General features: G+C 31.8%; 1 protein-coding gene across 3 annotated transcripts in view; it reads left to right on the plus strand.

The window, feature by feature from the left end:
* Positions 1-18,990, plus strand: part of Ack (activated Cdc42 kinase) — an 81,349-nt gene extending 62,359 nt beyond the window's left edge. For all 3 annotated transcript variants that reach the window (XM_072525984.1, XM_072525986.1, XM_072525985.1), the window contains exons 13-15: positions 1,930-2,333; positions 10,218-10,390; positions 15,740-18,990. In XM_072525984.1, the coding sequence (XP_072382085.1) occupies positions 1,930-2,333; positions 10,218-10,390; positions 15,740-15,833 (671 nt within the window). In that variant the 3' untranslated portion in view covers positions 15,834-18,990. The remainder of the gene's footprint in view (positions 1-1,929; positions 2,334-10,217; positions 10,391-15,739) is intronic.
* Positions 18,991-19,270: the final 280 nt, after the last annotated feature.

Raw genomic sequence — 19,270 nt, forward strand, 5'->3', positions numbered from 1 at the left:
AGCGAATTTCGGTAACCACATGATTTTAATTTATTTTATCTTAATTAATCTTAATAAACTTTTTGAAAGCGACAACATTTTTGAATGGAGAATGAAAAGACCTTTCAAACGATATATCACAAGCCTATACTTCCTATTTTAAAAATTGGGGGTTTTACCTGTCATTCTAAGGGGGTTGAAGGTAGGGGTTGCATTTTCACGTTAAAAAATGTCAAGTTATAATTTAAATTTGACTTGTTTCGGGATTTTTTATAAATATGTACAGTAACCTAAATAATGAATTTATTCCATTTGGCTTTTACACACTGTATACAACGACTCGTTTATACTTCTTCTTGCAACTCACGCAATAAGAAAGCCCTATTTTTGATTTCTAATTTATTATTTGCTAGTTAACGTGTTCGTCTAAAATTCTCTATTTTACAACCTAGTTAATTTTGAACACCTTGGTCTGTTTTATATTCATATGATTTATTAATATGAAGTTCCATTTAGTAACAATCGATTTGATTAATAGTTTAAAGAAACATAAGTTATATTATGCAATTTGCAGTTCTCTTCAAGAAAAAGAAGAATTATATTGTCACATATTGGTGTGTAAGATTATTTTATATTTTTATATGGAGTTAACCCACAATTGATTGAACTGAAATTATTTCCACTCCGGAAATCGTTTTCAACAAAGATTATTTAAGAATTTTCTTAAAAAAAGAGTTTATAACCGCCAAATCATAACCATCAACAACTTTGGAGGTTATACCTAGTACACTATTTTTTTATTCTTAATTTTTTTTTTTAAAAACGATTTGCGGAGAGGAAATTACAACGTCAAATTTTTAGTCAAAAATGTATTTTGCATTGCAATTAATTGTGGCATAATCCCATATAAACACAATATTTAACTAAAATCAAAGTACCATCAAAACTGCTTGATACCATGTTCTAAACAATAAATAATTTGTGGTTAGAGTATGATAAAAAGGAATGGTAATGTCATTTAAGAGACCCTAATAATTTTGTGGAATCTGCTATTATAACCGCCACATCATAACCATCAACAACTTTGGAGGTTATACCTAGTACACTATTTTTTTATTCTTAATTTTTTTTTTGAAAACGATTTGCGGAGAGGAAATTACAACGTCAAATTTTTAGTCAAAAATGTATTTTGCATTGCAATTAATTGTGGCATAATCCCATATAAACACAATATTTAACTAAAATCAAAGTACCATCAAAACTGCTTGATACCATGTTCTAAACAATAAATAATTTGTGGTTAGAGTATGATAAAAAGGAATGGTAATGTCATTTAAGAGACCCTAATAATTTTGTGGAATCTGCTATTATAACCGCCAAATCATAACCATCAACAACTTTGGAGGTTATACCTAGTACACTATTTTTTTATTCTTAATTTTTTTTTTGAAAACGATTTGCGGAGAGGAAATTACAACGTCAAATTTTTAGTCAAAAATGTATTTTGCATTGCAATTAATTGTGGCATAATCCCATATAAACACAATATTTAACTAAAATCAAAGTACCATCAAAACTGCTTGATACCATGTTCTAAACAATAAATAATTTGTGGTTAGAGTATGATAAAAAGGAATGGTAATGTCATTTAAGAGACCCTAATAATTTTGTGGAATCTGCTATTAGAAACAAAAAAAAAGCGGATACAAATTATAGTATTTGTTAAATCAAATTTAATTTTCGAATAAATGTCTCATATCTTCATTACTAAAAATGATATCACACAAAGGCTAATTGAAAGAATAAAAAAGAAATGGAAATGAAGTCGGCGTCGTTCAAGGGAAACCTAACAGTAGCAATCGCTAAGTGAAAGATTAAATCAATAAATAGAGTAAGGGGAGGAGATAGAGGATAATATGCTGGTTTTAATCGGTCCATTTTTCGTTTTAGGTTCAAATCAGAATCTCTACAATCATCTTCCACAAACAATCCACAACAACATCACGTCTTCATCACAGTTAACCACCACAAACACATTATACAAAACAAACAACTACAATAACTCAGCGGTTGTTCAGCGAGATCCATACTCTTCAACCAATCTGTACAATAATCAATCAGCTGCGTACGGTTATAGTAGTGTTGCCGGTAGTATTAGTGGAAGACCGTATGAAGAAGTCGGGAGACATTACAGTGACGTGACTGGTAATAGTTTGTACCACGAAATACCAGACAATGTATATAACGATGTAACTGATGATTCTTTGAAACCTCACAGGCCCGCTCCAACAAAACCGGGAAATTTGCAGCCTTTAAGTATGCAACAAATACAGAGGAAGATTCAGCAAGGTCAAGTAAGTATTGATTATTTGCAAAATGAGCAGTTGAAAGTTAAATGGTATAGATGAACAAAACCAAGTGACCAGTATAACATTGTTTTAATATCGTACCAATTATTTCATCAACTACTGAACAAAATTAATACACTGCTAACCTTTTTTTGTAATAAATGACATTTAATATACTAACTGTCTTATACTTAGGCTTTGGACATCCTATGAAATTTAAAGGAAGCTTATTTCAAAATTACTAAACTAGATTAGTTTTCTATGATAATTAACTTAAATTTCTGAGTCACTACAATGAGTGTAAGTTTTCACTGTCGGTGTTTTATAGGGTGTTTCCGCGGTTATAGGCTTTAGTCTGAAATTTTTTCTTCCCAGCGTTTTCTCTCCAGTGAGCCGACAATACTTTTGAGGCTGAGAAATTTATCACCAACGCAACTCTGCCAAATATGGGATTAAGTATCTATTATGTTGCTAGTATACTAGATGTCTACTGTCTCAGCTATCGATCGTGGATTTTTGTTAGCTCTACCGGGTTATCCTCCGTGGTAGCCATTTTCGCGGCACCGAGGCATGGCTCATCAAAAACGGACATCTGACCACGTTAAAGCTCGTTAAACCAGTTTTTGACGGTTGCCAAGAAGGAGAAGATTCACCGTACACGCGCTCTTTGATTTAACTGCGCGATTTCCCTTCCAAAAACAAGAATCGAATCACCGACCGATGTTGCTCTTTTTCCATTTTTCTAAAATCTGCGAACACGCACGCTTTCACACGCGTTAAAAACAAAACTAAGGGTCTGATTCGGCTGAAATCATGGTACAATGAACACAAGGTATGATATTGCGTATGACATTAGACAGCTGAGCCAGGCCTGTGACGTAGCCAAGAACCCTCAGACCCATTATTTGTAATGATAGTTAACGAGTTATTTTGACATTGTAGCAATTTACCGCGTTTTTTCTTCAGTTAAAGCATGATAGTGTCTTAAAAAGTACTTGAGTTGTTTAGTTGCTGTTTAGTTATTATATTGTATAGTAGTTTTTTTGTAAAACTTGTAGTTCCCTTGTTTTTAGTGCCTTGGGTAGCAATGAAGCAAAAGCGAAGTTTATGGAATGCACAAATAAACAATTCGTTCGGGGTAAGTACGTAACAATGATAACAGCAAAGATAACACAATATAAATTCGAAGAAGTCACAAGAGAACCTAACTGTGAACAAGAAATACAGAAAAGAATTATGTCTGGGAACTGCGCTGTATATGCTCTCAATGGGTTGATAAAAACCAAAATATATCTTGAAGAGCAAAACTAAGATCATAATAAGACCGTAATAAGGCCAATAGTGACATATGCTTCTGAAAAATGCATCATGAAACAAAAAAACACCATGAGATTTTATTAGTTTAGGAGCTCAAGATCTGGTAGGAAAAAGTTAAATGGACAATGGATATAAACAAATATCGAGCTAAAGGAGCTCTATCAAGAACCCAACATATTTGCAGCAATTAAGGTTCAAAGACTTAAATGGTTGGGCCATGCGTAGAGAATGATTCCATCTAGACTTCCCAGAATAGTACTACCTAGTGCATTAGCAGGCAAAAGACAAGAAGAAGACCGAGGTCAAGATGGAGCAGCGAAGTTAAAGAAGATATGAGAAGACTTAACGTAACGAACTGGGAAAGAAAAGGGAGTGTTTAAAACATTGTGCAATATTGTATGACTTCGCTACACTCATATTCGATGTCCAGCTAGCTCATCCGATCTAAATAAAGTTGATTTTATCATTATTTATTTTGATTTTGTGTTTAGTTCAGTACATACGTACAAATTTTGTGTACCTAAATTACAAAGTGATCATTAACAAATTAAGAAGTGGAAATATCTTGTATTATTTGAAAATAATTTTAAAATTTTTAACTGTACTCGACCTATTTTTGTGTAGATACCACTTTTATGTATCTTTTTAAACAACTAAAATATTGAACTCTAGAGAGTAAGTTGATCAACCAGTACTTATTTATAATAAAAGATAAATAAAACATGTTTTATAAAGGATATATATGTTAACAAAATAACTGTACCAAAAATAATTAAATTAACTAAGTATAAAATATTTTTTATGATTAAATATTATATACTAACACAATTTTATCATCTTTTCATAATTACTAAAATTATATTAGCCAAATTATATAAAAAAACTTAATATTAAAAGTCTTTCCTATACAACTACCTTCAAATGTTGCGTGAAGAAGGGTTCTTGACTACGTCATGCGCGAAGCGAACCGATTTTGGAGCATTATGTATCATACCTTGTGTTCATTGTACCATGGGCTGAAATTTAGACATTAGCAGTCTACGAGAATGTATTACACGATAGTAGATTTATTTTGAGATAGTGGCGCCATAGGGCGGTTAAGCTACATAAGTACTTATCGGAACGTCTACGTATGTGGCGCAAGTAGCAATGTTAGATGTTTTAAGGAAACAAAATGTCTCATTGGTTTATTAAGAACTGTGCTTTAAAAAACATATTTTTATTCTTGTGATGTTTACTTACTATCTTTAATGAGAATTAACCACAATCTCAGTTGAAAATACGTTTATTTTAACGTTTCAGTATCCACTTCGGAAATCGTTCTAGAAATAAAAATTAAACAAATTATTTTGTTTTATTAATTGGTAATACAAAAAAATCTTTTAATAATATAATTTTTTTGCCTCATTCATATTGACAATTCATCTATCAAACATTTTAAAGTAGATGGATTTAAAATGATATTGTCAATATTATGACATATCCATGTGCCTCTCCCTTATAGGGAACAAGGAATTTTAAATAATTCACTTGTTATAATTATTTGGGAAAATTATTTGTTATAATTCACTTACGACAGAAACACAAGCTTACCTAATCGAAAACTGATAACGCAGCGAAACTATGAGTCTAAAACCCTGACCCAGTTTGGAAGATATAAATTGAACATTTTAGGTTAAAGACAAGGACCGTTCTACTTAGATTTTATCGGTGTCAGATGTTCGGTTGTAACGAGTAATGTAATCAACCCAACGGTTGTAACGAGTAATGTAGGTATAGTAGAAATAAACGTATTCTTTAAAATGTTTTGAATTTGTCTTCGGAAGAATAAGTTAAAAGGAGTTCTAACATCACGCTTTATTGGAGAATAGTTCCTAAAGGCGCGTTTTCACGGGTCGATCTGGATCGAACGATTTAGATCGATTATTAAATTGAAAGCAAATTGAACATGTAAACCGTAAATCGACTTGGCCGTTCGGCGGAGTGAGGCGATTCGACGGAAGTAGAAAGACTGTCTACTTTTGATAGGCGATTGCCGCCGAATCGATGTCGAACGACTGGAATAATCATTTTTTACTAAAATAGATGTTAGATAATAATTATTTTTCTTCCTAAAACGAATTGTCATTAGAACAGGCAATTTTCATTTTTTTTTGTTTTGGTTTTTGGTTTGGTTTTTTGTATACATTAGTCCCATATCCACTATTTTCCTTTGAGATTAAAACATGCAGAAAAGGTAACGAGTTATTTTATTTCTTTTCCATTGTAAATTTTATTGACTCCTCCTTTTACCTTTTATTTATATTAATCAGAAATGTATCCAACACAACATCTACATATTTCCAACATATTGTGGGCTTTAAATTTTGATTAGGAATGTTTGTTTTGAAGTCATTCATCAATATATTAGCTAATAATGAATTTAAAGCACAGCCCAAAAATTTTGTTTATAGAGATCATTGTTTAGATAAAAATAAGTGTTTTCAGTAGATCGTGTCAACAGTTCCATTATAGCTGATACATTTAATTTGGTTCTAGTTGTTAATCTATCATTTTGTAATTTGGTTCTAATTGTTTTCAAAGTTTTATCTAAGAAAATACCATCTTAATGGTGCATTTATAAATAGTCTATTTATGTAAAACCTTACTTAGAAAATATTACATATACAAATCAATGTACCAAATTATATTAACATTTAAAAATATAGATAATTTTAATAAAATTTGTTATTTTTTTTTTCTATCTAATTTTGTTTTATTTAAGTCAAGCATAGCTACAGCTATACAGATCCCTCTTTATAATAATAACTTTTCAGTTTTTTTTTTAATAATACATCATACACAATAATAATACACAAAAAGGGTGCTACATACTTGATTCATTCATGCTTAATTAATATATAACATCAGTCAACCTCCTGTATATAAAATACCAAAGTTTTATTGGAAAAAATGCTGAAAAATATTTTTTTAAATAATTTTTAAAAGTAGGTATTTTAAAAGACCTTTAATTTTGATTTGCTATTATTTACTATTAATTTTAGAGTTATTCTTATAATTTATAATATAATTTATTTATAAAAAATGTTGCCGGTAATGCTTAACGCATATTTGTATCGATTTTTTGAATTTTCCCAGCAGTTTTTTCTAAAAGTTCTTTAAAATGTGCATTATCCATTCTTAAATGATTTCTATAGGCCTCTGGATCTCCCACAACCATTTCTTGGAGCAGGCTTTGTGATGCACCATGAGTATTTCGTCTTAAAATTCACGGTCGGGTCCACCACCTTCGTTTATTTTTCTTTTTGTTTGATTTGGCGATTTCTTCTCGAATTGCATAACAAATTAATTCCATACCTACATTAAGAATTTCACGTGTAGCCATTTTGTACTACAAATAATTCAACATTCATCGACTGTCGTGTAAACCTTTTTGCTTTCGGCACAGATCGCATTATGGTCGAACGATCCAAATCGTTCAACCCAAATCGACCCGTGAAAACGCGCCTTTAGATAACATAAAGTTAACTTTAACTTAAGAATACCCGTCAGATTTGTCTTGAAAAAGATTTGTCTTTAAAAAGACAAACACACTCAATTGTGAGAAAACCCATAAAAAACTTATGAATAGAGCCCAATATGGTATTTATTTGGTCTTCCATTTAGTTTACTCTCAATATTATCATTAAACTCTAATTTTATATGTATGTGACTCTAAAACATAATGGTGTATTCTCGATATATTATAGACTTACTAATAGTGGTATTTTCTTCTTATTGATTTCTTCTTATAATAATGCTAACCAGATCCTACTATATTCTGCCGAGGAATTTGCGACGCAGTTGTTGCATTTAACATAATAAGAGCTGATTCTTTGATTTTTCTTTTCTTTTACCAAGGAGTAGGATCTGGTTACCAATGTTAAAAGAAGAAATCAATAAGAAGAAAATACCGCTATTAGTAGTAAGTCGAGAATATATCATTTTTGTTTTAAAGTCTATTATATAAAAAATTAAAGTTTGGTGTTAATTTTGAGAGTAAACTAAATGTAAAACTAAATACTTACCATGTTCGGATAGTATTATGAGTTTTTTTTTACGATTTACAATGGAGTTAATACCTAGAGAATTTTACTGTCATTATTAGGTGTGGTTGTCTTTTTAAAGATAAATCACATGCTATGATTTTTCGGATGGATATTCTTAAGTTAAAGTTATTTTATGAAATCCAATGAACTACAGTGGAACTTGGATATCACGGCCTCGGTAGTTACGTCATTTCGGTTGTAACGTCAATTTTTAATAGGTCCGGCCGAAAACTATTCGATAACATTATTAAAAACCCGGTTTATCGACTAAAGATAAAGTAAGCCTCGTCTATAGCGTCATAAAATTTTACAGTAGGTTGTCGTTTTTTATTTTATGAAGAATAAAGGGCAATGCGTTTCCGGCTTTGCGGCGTTGTTCCTTCCAAGAATATGAGAGTCCGATTATCCCTTTACAGGTATGTGACCTTGACAGTTCTATGATTTCTCATTTATCAGTGCCATCCTAACAGTCAAAGTTTCTGTTTCAGAACAGTCAGTTTAAGAAATTTTCGCTACCGTGAAATTGTGTTCGGGTCGTTTTGTTTTTAGATGTTAATTTAGTAGTTAACTTTTTTATTTTTTAATATGGCAAGTTATAGTACTAAAAGAAAGGCTTTGCCTATTAAAGATAAAGTACGTGTTATAAGAGCATTTGAAAGTGATCGAAAAATTGCTGATGTATGTCGGCAATTTGGACTTCGACGGTAGACGTTAATTCGACTGTCGGCTCGATGCTAAAAAACAAGGTCAAAATTTTAAAAGCCTTTAATGAGGGAGAAAATGTTAAAAAGATTAGGAAGTGCATTCGTGGTAATCTAGATTCATCTCTACTCAAATGGTTCAAGCAGTGACGCAGTTCTGATATTCCTGTGCTAACGCCACTTTTAAAGGAAAAAGCTACAGAGTTCAGAAAACTGTTTGGTGAAGATTTCACATTGAAAGCACATTTTGAAAGCTTTCAAAACGAAGAGTCGCGGCTTTGTTTGTGCAAACAGGACAGGTACAGAGAAAAGAACGCTTTTGGTTATTGGGAAAAGTTTACATCCTAGATGTTTCAAAACCATAAAAACACTGCCTGTAAACTACACAGCCAACAAAAAAGCGTGGATGACTTCTGCTATTTTTGAAGAATTGAGAAAGTGGGACAAAGTACTCTCTTCAAAAAAAAAAGAAAAATTCTTCTCTTAGTTGACAACTGTGCAGCTCATTACAAGCTTAATTTGACCAATATCAACCTAGTTTTCTTACCAGCCAACCGCACGAGTGTCTTGCAGCCTATGGACCAAGGAGTCATAAGAAGTGCCATAGAGTGCCATTATCGGAAACAACTTTTGAAAAGGATGATTTTTTGTATGAACAATAGGGAACCCGTGAACATTACCATCCTTGATGCAGTTCAGTTTTTAGACAATGTGTGGAGTGCGGTTACGTCAGTGACAATTTCTAAGTGCTTTCGTCAAGCTAATTTGACTGTAGTTTCTCCCAATGTTTAGAATGTTGACGAGAATGAGAAAATGCCTTTGTCAGAGTGGATACAAAAATTTAATGTAAACCAGAGAAAGTTTGGAACTGATCATGACTCCTACATTTCAGTAGACGATCAAGTAGAAACATTTCAAGTTTTTTTAAGTGATAAAGAAATTGTGGAACAAGTGCAAAATGTGGATGAACAATGGATGTTGATGGAAATAATGAAGAAGAAGAAAAAGACGGCGTTGATTGTCTTACAATCCAATAAGCATTGAGCTGCTGAGACCATATCTATGTTTTAATAGTTCAGGGAGTCATCCGCAACTACCAAACCAGCGCAGATTATTAAAAGCACTACAAAAAACTTTATTTTTCGGAAAGGGTTGTGCAGAAGAAAATAACTGACTTTTTTCAGCATTAGAGAACTTTTTCATAAAAAATGTAAGTTTCGTATACATGATATGTTTTCTTTCTTAATTTTTTTATCCTTAATGCAGCTATAGTAATAAATACTGCTGTAATAAAATTTTGCCTCGTTAAAAATTCATTTTGTTATCTACCTCTTTTGTTTTGTCTACCTCTTTTATACCATCACTTAGATATAGCGTCATTTTTTACTGGACCCTTCAATGACGCTATAACCAAGTTCCACTGTATTTTCCAATAAGGTCATCCCAGTAACGCACCTCAAAATCATCTACTTTAAAATTATTGATGGATGAATGGTCAATATAAATGAGGCAGATAAAATTAAATTAACAGAAGATTTTTTTGTATTACCAAACAACAAAACAAAATAATTTGTTTAATTTGTATTTTAAAAACGATTTCAGGAATGAAAATCGAAACGTCAAAATAAACGTATTTTCAACTGAAATTGTGGTTAATTTCCATTTAAAAAAGTAAATATTATTAAAATGCCATAAGCTTCCGAACAATATTGTTATTTTTTGTTTTTGTGTTGCAACAACAAAGGGCAAGCCAGTAATTTGACATTTTTATTTGTTTGTTCTAGCTGACTGCGGACGCAGAAAGGTTAATGACACCTGAATATAGAAGCAATAAAATTAGTCAAGTGAGGGATTGTATACCCGATGTAGATATTGATGAATGTCTATCCGTACTGCAGGCCAGCGGTTGGGATGTTGCCTTTGCTATTAAAACTTTAAAAATTAACAAATTAGTTAGGTAAGAACAGTTTCTACTACAGTTGAAAAATCTGTTTTATATCAAATACTGCGCCAAGGTTTATTCTATATGATTTAACTCTTTAGGGTACTACAGGTAGTTTTGGAACAAGAGTAAATTCTGAATAAAACACATTCTTTAATTCCCTGTTTAAGATTGTGTTTATTACAGATAATTCTACATGTTTATTTTCGCTTTATCTACTTTATTTTGTATTTGTTACTCAATATCACTGAGTAAGTAGACATTATGTAAAATAATATAGGCAAATGTACAATATTCCCATTTGTACCGATCTTTCGAATGACATTTTCTTTTTTGGTGAAGAATATATCAATTGCATAATGTTGAGAGCAAGTGATCCCTACACAATGTTAGAGTCCTTTTCTTTTGCTTTTATATTTATACGTATTACAGTTTTGACAATACTGTAAGAAAAACTCAATTTCACATCTTTTCTATTAAGTGGCAAATTTTTGAAGTTTTTAGAGAATAAATTTTTATGAATTTGTGAGAATTAAGTTTGCGATGTCATATTAATAGAACATAACATTGAAATATCAAGTGCTTTATACATATTAGATCACTATAGTTAACACTTTAAAGGATCAACTTATAGACGCTTAGATGGCTGAGTTTTAATACACAACTTAAATCGAAATTTAAGCTGCTAGGACTTTCTGTCAAACATTTCTGTAAGGGCTCGGTGAGACATATGTTTCAATGCAATTGACAGTATTGGAACAATTCTAATGCGTTTCCGTGTTTAGCCAACATCATTATTTAGAATTGGTCAGATTCCCAAGGTAGTTGCTAGTGACCGCTTGAGATGGTGAAATTGGAAATGTTCTGGGTTTGTTGAGGTTGAGTCTTGTAAAAAATGGCTTTATTCATCTTTGGAAGTGAAAACTTTTGCTATTTAATTTGAATTTTTTGAGGTCTTAAGGAACAAGTTGGTATGGTGTCCCATTGATATGTACAAGATAGCTCTACTTTTTATTATCGAAAAGTTTTTTTGGAAATATCGTTGTCATTGGATTGTGTAAACCACTGTATTAATATGTTCGATATTAAAGTGTTTCTGGATACTCCCCTGTTTCTGGAGGTGTTTGGGAGCCAAATATATGTATATAAAGCCTCAAACGTTATGCGCCATTTCGTGTGATTATCACCTTTCCTTGAAATGTGACAAGCCAGAACGAATAATTAACAGTGTGTACCACATACAAACAGCGCTAAGTTTGTGTAGCGAGTTAAAGGTTCCAGTAGGTTACGAGACGAGAAAAAAAAACGAGAAAAATTCAGGAAATTGTTGAAAAACAAAGTTAAAAATGGAACCCTGTTAGCAATTTTGTCATCTTTTTCCTCTTTATAAGCAATTCTGCTTGTTCATTGGCGGATTAATACCTCTATGGAAAGTTGTCGCTCCATCTTTTGCGCGGTCGTCCGATACTTCTTCTGCCGATTGATGACTTATCTCTTGCTATTTTGAGGACACGGCTCTCCTCCATTCTGCTTATGTGGTTATTCCATTCTTTTTTTTTCTATTTTGTGTCCATTTATACGCTGTACGTTACATTTTCTCCTAATGTCTTCACTTCTCTTTCGATCTCTCAGCGTATTTCCTGTAATTCTTCTCAGTACTCTCATCTCTGCTGTTTCCAGTAGCCTGTGCGTTAGTCTTATACTGGATTTATAAATGCTTGTCTTCATCTCAGTGTTAATGTGTCTATTTCGCCATATAGTGTTATTAAGGCATCCTGTCAGTCTATTTGCTTTTTGTACTTTATCTCTCACTTTATCCACGTCTCCATAGCTAGACAGTGTAATTTCCAGGTATTTTATTTTAATTACTTGTTCAATACTGATACCATCAATTTCTATTTTACATCTGGTTGGTACTTTGCTGACTACTATTGTTTTAGTTTTCTGAGGTGAGATTGTCATATTATGTAAATTCTTTAGCTCTTATGTTAAATCTGTGGACCAGTCTTTGTAGACTATCTTCATCTTGGGGTATCAATATTGCGTCGTCTGCGTAACAGAATATTTTTATTTCTTTGTTTCTCATTCTGTATCCTCTTCCTTTGTTGATGCTTTTGATGATTTCATCCATGATCAAATTGAAGAGAGTGGGGCTCAATGAATCTCCTTGTCTTATTCCGCTGCTTATTTCGATAGGTTCTGTAAGTTGTCCATCTATTCTGACTCCCATTTTGTTGTTTTAGTAGATGTTTTCGATAGTTTTTATAATATTTAGGGGAACTTATCTATTATACAGAAGATGGATTACATCTTTAAGTCTTACTCGGTCAAACGCTTTCTTTAGGTCAATCAGACACAGAAATGCTGGTCTATTATACTCTAGTGATTTCTCAGTAATTTTCTTTATAACGAAGATTGCATATGTACACGATCTTCAACTACGTAAACCCTGTTGTTCACCTGTTAAACTTATCCTCTGATTTATTAGCACTTGTAAAATTTTAGTTGTAAGTTTTAGCGTAGTATTTAACAAGTTGATACCTCTGTAGTTTTCTGGCTGATTTTTATCTCTTTTTTTGAATAGTAGAATTAGTTCGCTCGTTCTCTATTCTTCCGGTATTTTATTGTGTTTTATAATTTTATTAATTAATGTTGTTAATTGTTCCGTCATTGCTGCTCCATAATGTTTCAGTAATTCGTTTGGTATCCCGTCTTTACCTGCTGCTTTTCTGTTCTTCATGTTTTCAAGTATTTGAACTTCCTGTACAGTTATATTAAGTTCTTCATTTGTGATAATTTCTGTTGTTTCCGGTTCTAGCGTCGTTTGTTCTTCCTCTGCATAGAGCTTTTTTAGGTAGTCAATCCACGTATCCTTTTCTATGTGTTTTGGTTCTATTAGTTCCTTTACCTCCGTTTTTTGGCCTCTTATGAAGCGCCATATTTCCTTTTGCAGACCGTAAAAATCATGTTCCATTTCTTTCGAAAAGCGTTTCCAGTGATCATTTTTTATTTTTCTTACAAGTTCATATGTTTCGTTTCTAATTGTCTTGTAATTATGGTATTCCTCTTGTGTTTTGGTTGACATGTATTTCAGGTAGGCTTTTTTCTTTTCTTTACATTTTTCCTTCACTTCTCTACACAACAATGGAGTTCTTCGCCTTGGGAACGATTTATTTTTATTTATATTTCTTTCACCAAGAACTTTCTTGGCTAAGGTATTAAAATTTTTGCCCAGCGTTCTTCGACTCCATCACTTTCTGTGATATATGTGTTTCTGATTTTTTCGGTTATGCTTTTTTGGAATAAGTATCTTATGGAGTCGTCCTGTAAGCTTTTGACTTTTATCTTTGTGGTGTATTCTGGTGATTTGTTATCACATATATGTGTTTTCATTCGGATTTTGCACAATACCAATTTATGATCGCTTCCTATTTCTGCTGATGTTATTTCTCTTATATCTAAGATTTGAGTGGGTTGTAACTCTCTATTCGACATAATATAGTCTATCATAGATCTTTGTCCTCTACTGTTTTCAAAAGTGTATTTGTATTGTTCTTTATGAGGGAAAAATGTATTATTAATACGTATTTCGTTTATGTTGCAGAGGTCGTCAGAAGGTCTCCGTTTTCATTTTTGATATTTTCATTATACCGCTGTTTTATTCCTGGAACTATATCATTGCCAAAACGGGCGTTAAAATCACCCATAATGATTATATATTCATCGTTTGGGGTGTCATTTATTACAGTCTGAAGGTATTCGGAAAAGTTTTCTTTTCCTTGTGGTAGTATTTCTGTTGTTCTCTAGTGCATAGATTGCTATCACATTCAGAGGTTTGACATCCAGTTTAACTTTTACACTTACTATTTTTTCAGAGGTATATTTACATTCTTATACTTGGTGTAAAAATTTTCTTTGTACCAACAGGGCGACTACTCCTTCTTTGGCTTTGGTTTCTTTCGCAATACCACTGTAAATCATCAGGTAGTCATCTAGCATAATTTGACCCTTTCCTTTTTTTCTTCGTCTCTTGTAGTGCACATATGACTATATTTTTTCCTACAAGCTCTTTTGTAATTTCCCTCTCTCTTTTTAGAGACTTTACGTTCCAAGTACTGATGCGTACTTTCTCGCGTAAGTCGTCGTAATGAAATCATTCCTGTTCCAATATCCATAATCCTGTTTCTATGAGCTGTATGGTTTTAAAGTCTATCAGGAGGGTGCTTACCTGGCTGCAGACCCCTCCTTTATCCGGGCTTGGGACCGGCAACAGGTCTGTCGAGCTACTCGATCCACCCAACAAAACTGCAGGCGGAGTTAAGAAGAATTTTGTACCGTCCAAATTTAAAAATAAAAGTAAATAAAAAATAGAGGGTAATTATTTGGTCCTAGGCCAGAAGGAAGTTGTCTGTACAATAAGTTCACATGCCTGAGTATGTATTAAAAAAATAAACAAAAACTTACCGTACTGACTATTATACTTTTGTAAAACTATCTGTCCTCAAATATATGTCTTCACGATATTTATGTTAAAAATAGAAAAGATTGTCACTTATTACTCTTGTAAAAGAAGTTAATAAATAAGAAATTAAAGTCTATGCACTTGGTATAGTCTAATTACACATATATGTGGGTTCTTTAGATGGAAGAAAATTTAAATAACTTACAGTTTTGGATAATTTGCTTGCTGTTTTCCATAAAAAAAAACAGAAATTAGAGCTAAATGGACACCAATAGAGAAATTAACGAAAGACTGGATGCATATATAGTGGATGCTAGATCACATTATCTGGATAATGTAGATTTAACTCGGCACCCATCTGACAGAAAAACTTTTTGCCCTAGATTTTTGACGATTTTGCACTTCAGAAGCAAACTGACAAGGATCAAATACAGATATAAATGTACAGAAGATATTCCACAGATCAAACATTCTGGGCTTTTTAAGTTCATCTACCTGAGAGTCTCTTTAAAGTGAAGATACTCCCATTCGATGAATAATAAATCGAAAATACCGGGGCCGCTTTGGGAGCAACTCCTAAATTGTCGAAGTTAAAATATGTATTATCCGAAAGATAATTCGAAAGTGGTTCATCTCCCTCTGCTGGCAAAAGTAAGTATTGAGGTGCGATTAGGCCGCAAATAATTGATTGATTGAAATATAACTTGTGATGCAATATGAGGAAATGAGGACAGGGTTTTGCAAGAAAAACTTTCTTATAAGCAAGAAGATACTTATTCCTTTAATAGAAAAGAGACAAAAGATTTCAAGCATTGTTCTAACACATTTCATTACACTATAAATACGTGAAACACAAATATTATTTTAAATTCATACAAATAACAAATGGACTTCGTTTTTAGGTTAGGAGTAGCAGATAGTAGCCGATGCGAGACAGCTTTACAACATACCAATTGGAACGTTGAATTGGCAGCATCAGCTATACTTGACACTTAATACTTTTAGGAAATACGTTAAATATGAAATGTAGTTAGGAGTAGCTGAAGATATTCGAAAAGTCACTAGTCGTGCGATAAGTTCTTTCCCTATGAAACAATTATATCTCTAAATGTAGTAGTAACAATCACCTCATAAAAAATGATTTTTTTTAATATTCATTAATTTGTATATATGTACTTATATGGTCCAGCCATGTTTACATCACAATAAATAAATAAGTCAATAGATTTTGTTCTACAGAAAATTATTAAAAAAATTATTTTTTAATAAAATAATGAAATAATTTTTAATTGATTTAGTTTAGAGGTGCTATAAACTGTTTTTTTCGAATTACAAAGTAGCTTTTTAGTAATCATAAAGCCTTGTACTAAGTTTTATATTGCAATAAATTAATCATTTGTGCTATTCAAGATAATTATATAATCCACAGATGGCACTGCTAACGCTTGTTGGCCTTTAAGTTCTGGTGGCTAGAAAATATTTTTACTTTTTAAATTTACTACACTCAAGTAGATGAGAAATACTTATTAATTTTCAAATATATTTTTTTATTTTTGATCGTTTTGAAATTTTTAAGATTCGGAATAAAATTTTAGATTCTATAATGACACATAAAGCATTTGGTTATATAAACAAAAAAATCAAAAGGTTGGATTAAATTAGAAATGACGATCCAACGAGGTATTTTTCAGTTATGGATTGAAAAATACTTTATTATAGTGACATTAATCTAGATTCTGATGGATATTTGGTACTGCCTTCCCAACGTGCCAGCAAGTAGTTTAAAAGATTAAAACGAGTATAATTAAAATGTTAAGTTTAAACCATATATTACAGAGAAAAATTGTTCATGAAATATGTAGCAATTTTCGATATACAATACCAGGCATTTAAGCTACAAACTAACAAAGCACAGGGTTTGTACCAAGCACTAACCTATCAAAATGCAATAACACAAAGTACTATTCTATCTTGTAGAGCAGTCACTTAAAACGATAAGATCTATAGTTAGTCTTAATTTGAAATAAAGCCACCATAATTTTTGAAGAACATAGATTTTAATTTTGTTGAATTTGATTTGACAAAAAACCATGATATTTTTGCAATTTGGTTTTTTACAACTTGTTGTTTAAGTTGTAACACGTTTTGTAAAGAAGAATATGATACAGCAACATAATCATATCCAATGTATCTATTCTCATTTCAGAAAAGAATCGAATATCTGAATATTTTATACATGCTAATAAACCATAGTTGGGAGAGGCCTATGTCCAAAAATGGACGATAGAAGGTTAAGTTTCTTTAAATTGAAATTGAAGAGATAGATTTTTCTGAAACCGAAGCCATCTTATTTTAAGCCAGCTAAAGTTTGTATCCATGAGTAGTGACTTTCCGGTTGGTAATCATATTCTATAAGCTTGCTGTGCTCAAAAACTCTTCATGTTGCATTTCAGTCACCACAACGCTGGGTTTTTTTCTCTTGGAGTTTTTAATGCACTTATCAATTAATGCACAAAAATCAAAGCGTCGGCTTTTACCGTCGATTAAACCATATTGGCCATCATTCGAAAAAAAAAAAGTGCCCAGGTATCCAAAATTTGAGATCTATAATGTCGATATCAACATCTGGAGCAAAGAAACAAATGTCAACTTGTTTCTTTGTAGATTAATTGCAGTTAATTATTAGACATTTTTTTAGCAATTACCCTTTGATAGATTGGGGGATAGATTTGGCAATTGTCAAATCAGCAGTTGCCAGATTACTACAGATGTTTGCAATTAATCTCGAAAGAGACAAATATTTACTCGTTATTACTTTATATAAATTAAAAATTGCAGAATTCATAAAATAGTATAATCAAAATGTACTTTTTAAAAGATTTATCTCTTTATATTTGAAGCATACAACATATGCATTATAACAATATGCCAACACTGCGAAACTGAAATATTTTTGACATTTGCGGCTATATTTAGCTTGTACTTTCGGTAAACTAAACCAATAAACCTGTCTAAAAACAGAATTAATTCCAAAAAATAGTTTGCATTTTTTAGCTTCTGTGCGTGTAATAAAATTAATGCAGCTAAAATTATGGAAATTACGAAATTAGACTTACCAGAAGAGACACCTCATTCACTAGGTATATATTCAGACCCAGACTAACAGAAATCACTAAATGCATCCAATATAAAACTCTTAGTCTTCAGTAAAAACAAAAGTGATAATTTTCAAAATAGTGGATTTATACGATTTTTATTCTGCCTCATATATATTTAGCCAATTCCGTTGGAAGGCACATATTAAAAAAGGTTGAGACAAGAAAAGGTTATATTATGGGATCAGATCTTGTCTTTTTTTAAAAATGATTCTCCTTTTTTATGCTTTCTTTTTTTAATGGAGAAAAACATCCAAAACGATATTCTTACGTCCCCAGACTAGTTATATAAGATTTAGTACAAGCTGCACAGTTAAATAAATATATTTAATCTGAACAGCGGAAATTCTGTCTAGTCTATTACTGATATTTATTTTTAAAATTAACAATTTGTATATATTATGAAAAATGCAACCAGAAGGGTAGAATTTATTTTACAACTAGGTATTAATTGAAGAGGATTTTCTAACGTCATCACATAATTACTCAATTAATTAAGCATTGTTAGATAGTACACGTGCCAAAGGAAATCTACTTAAAATAGTGCGTGCTGATTCATTCATGTGAATGAATCAGCAAAAAAGTAGGACAAAATAAAAATTTAGCCAGTTTAATATTAGCGTAATTTATAAATTTAAGACTTTTTGATCAAATGGTGCACAGTATTTCAGCATTTTTTCTGAAATGTCCGTTGAAATGTTCTGACATTAAAAATAATTATAAAAATTTAAGATAGTTTAAAAAACCATTGATACGTAATAAAACCATAGTACTGAATTAATAAAGTGCAAGAATCGACTTTTAATATATAGATTTTATGGCTAATAGATATTCAGGACAATAACATCCGTTAAAAATTAATTTTATTAAAATAAATCGGCGAGTCGCGCAAGTGGAAAGTTATATATTTAAATGGCCAAATTGGAATGAGTTAGAAATAAATATAAACGGATAGTTCTTTCAGTACGATCAATCACGATATTGAACCGGTATCATATCCAAGAAAAGTTGAAAAACTACTTTCGCTATGGGGCGGGTCTTAAATCACGAATTACCCAGCTTAATAGAATAAAATTTAGAAGTAGAATTTCTACATGGAATAAACGTACTCAATGTGCACCAGGAGAACTGGGTAATGCCGCAAGGAAATGAAACTGCTGAATGTTGATATTTTATGAATCTGTGGCGAGGTGACCTGGAAACGAAATATATCAACAATAAGACACACCGTTCTACTATTCAGGATGTAAAAACAACGATCCACAGCACAGCACGACG

This window comes from Diabrotica undecimpunctata, chromosome 3 (assembly GCF_040954645.1).
Source record: "Diabrotica undecimpunctata isolate CICGRU chromosome 3, icDiaUnde3, whole genome shotgun sequence".
NCBI classification, from domain to species: domain Eukaryota; kingdom Metazoa; phylum Arthropoda; class Insecta; order Coleoptera; family Chrysomelidae; genus Diabrotica; species Diabrotica undecimpunctata.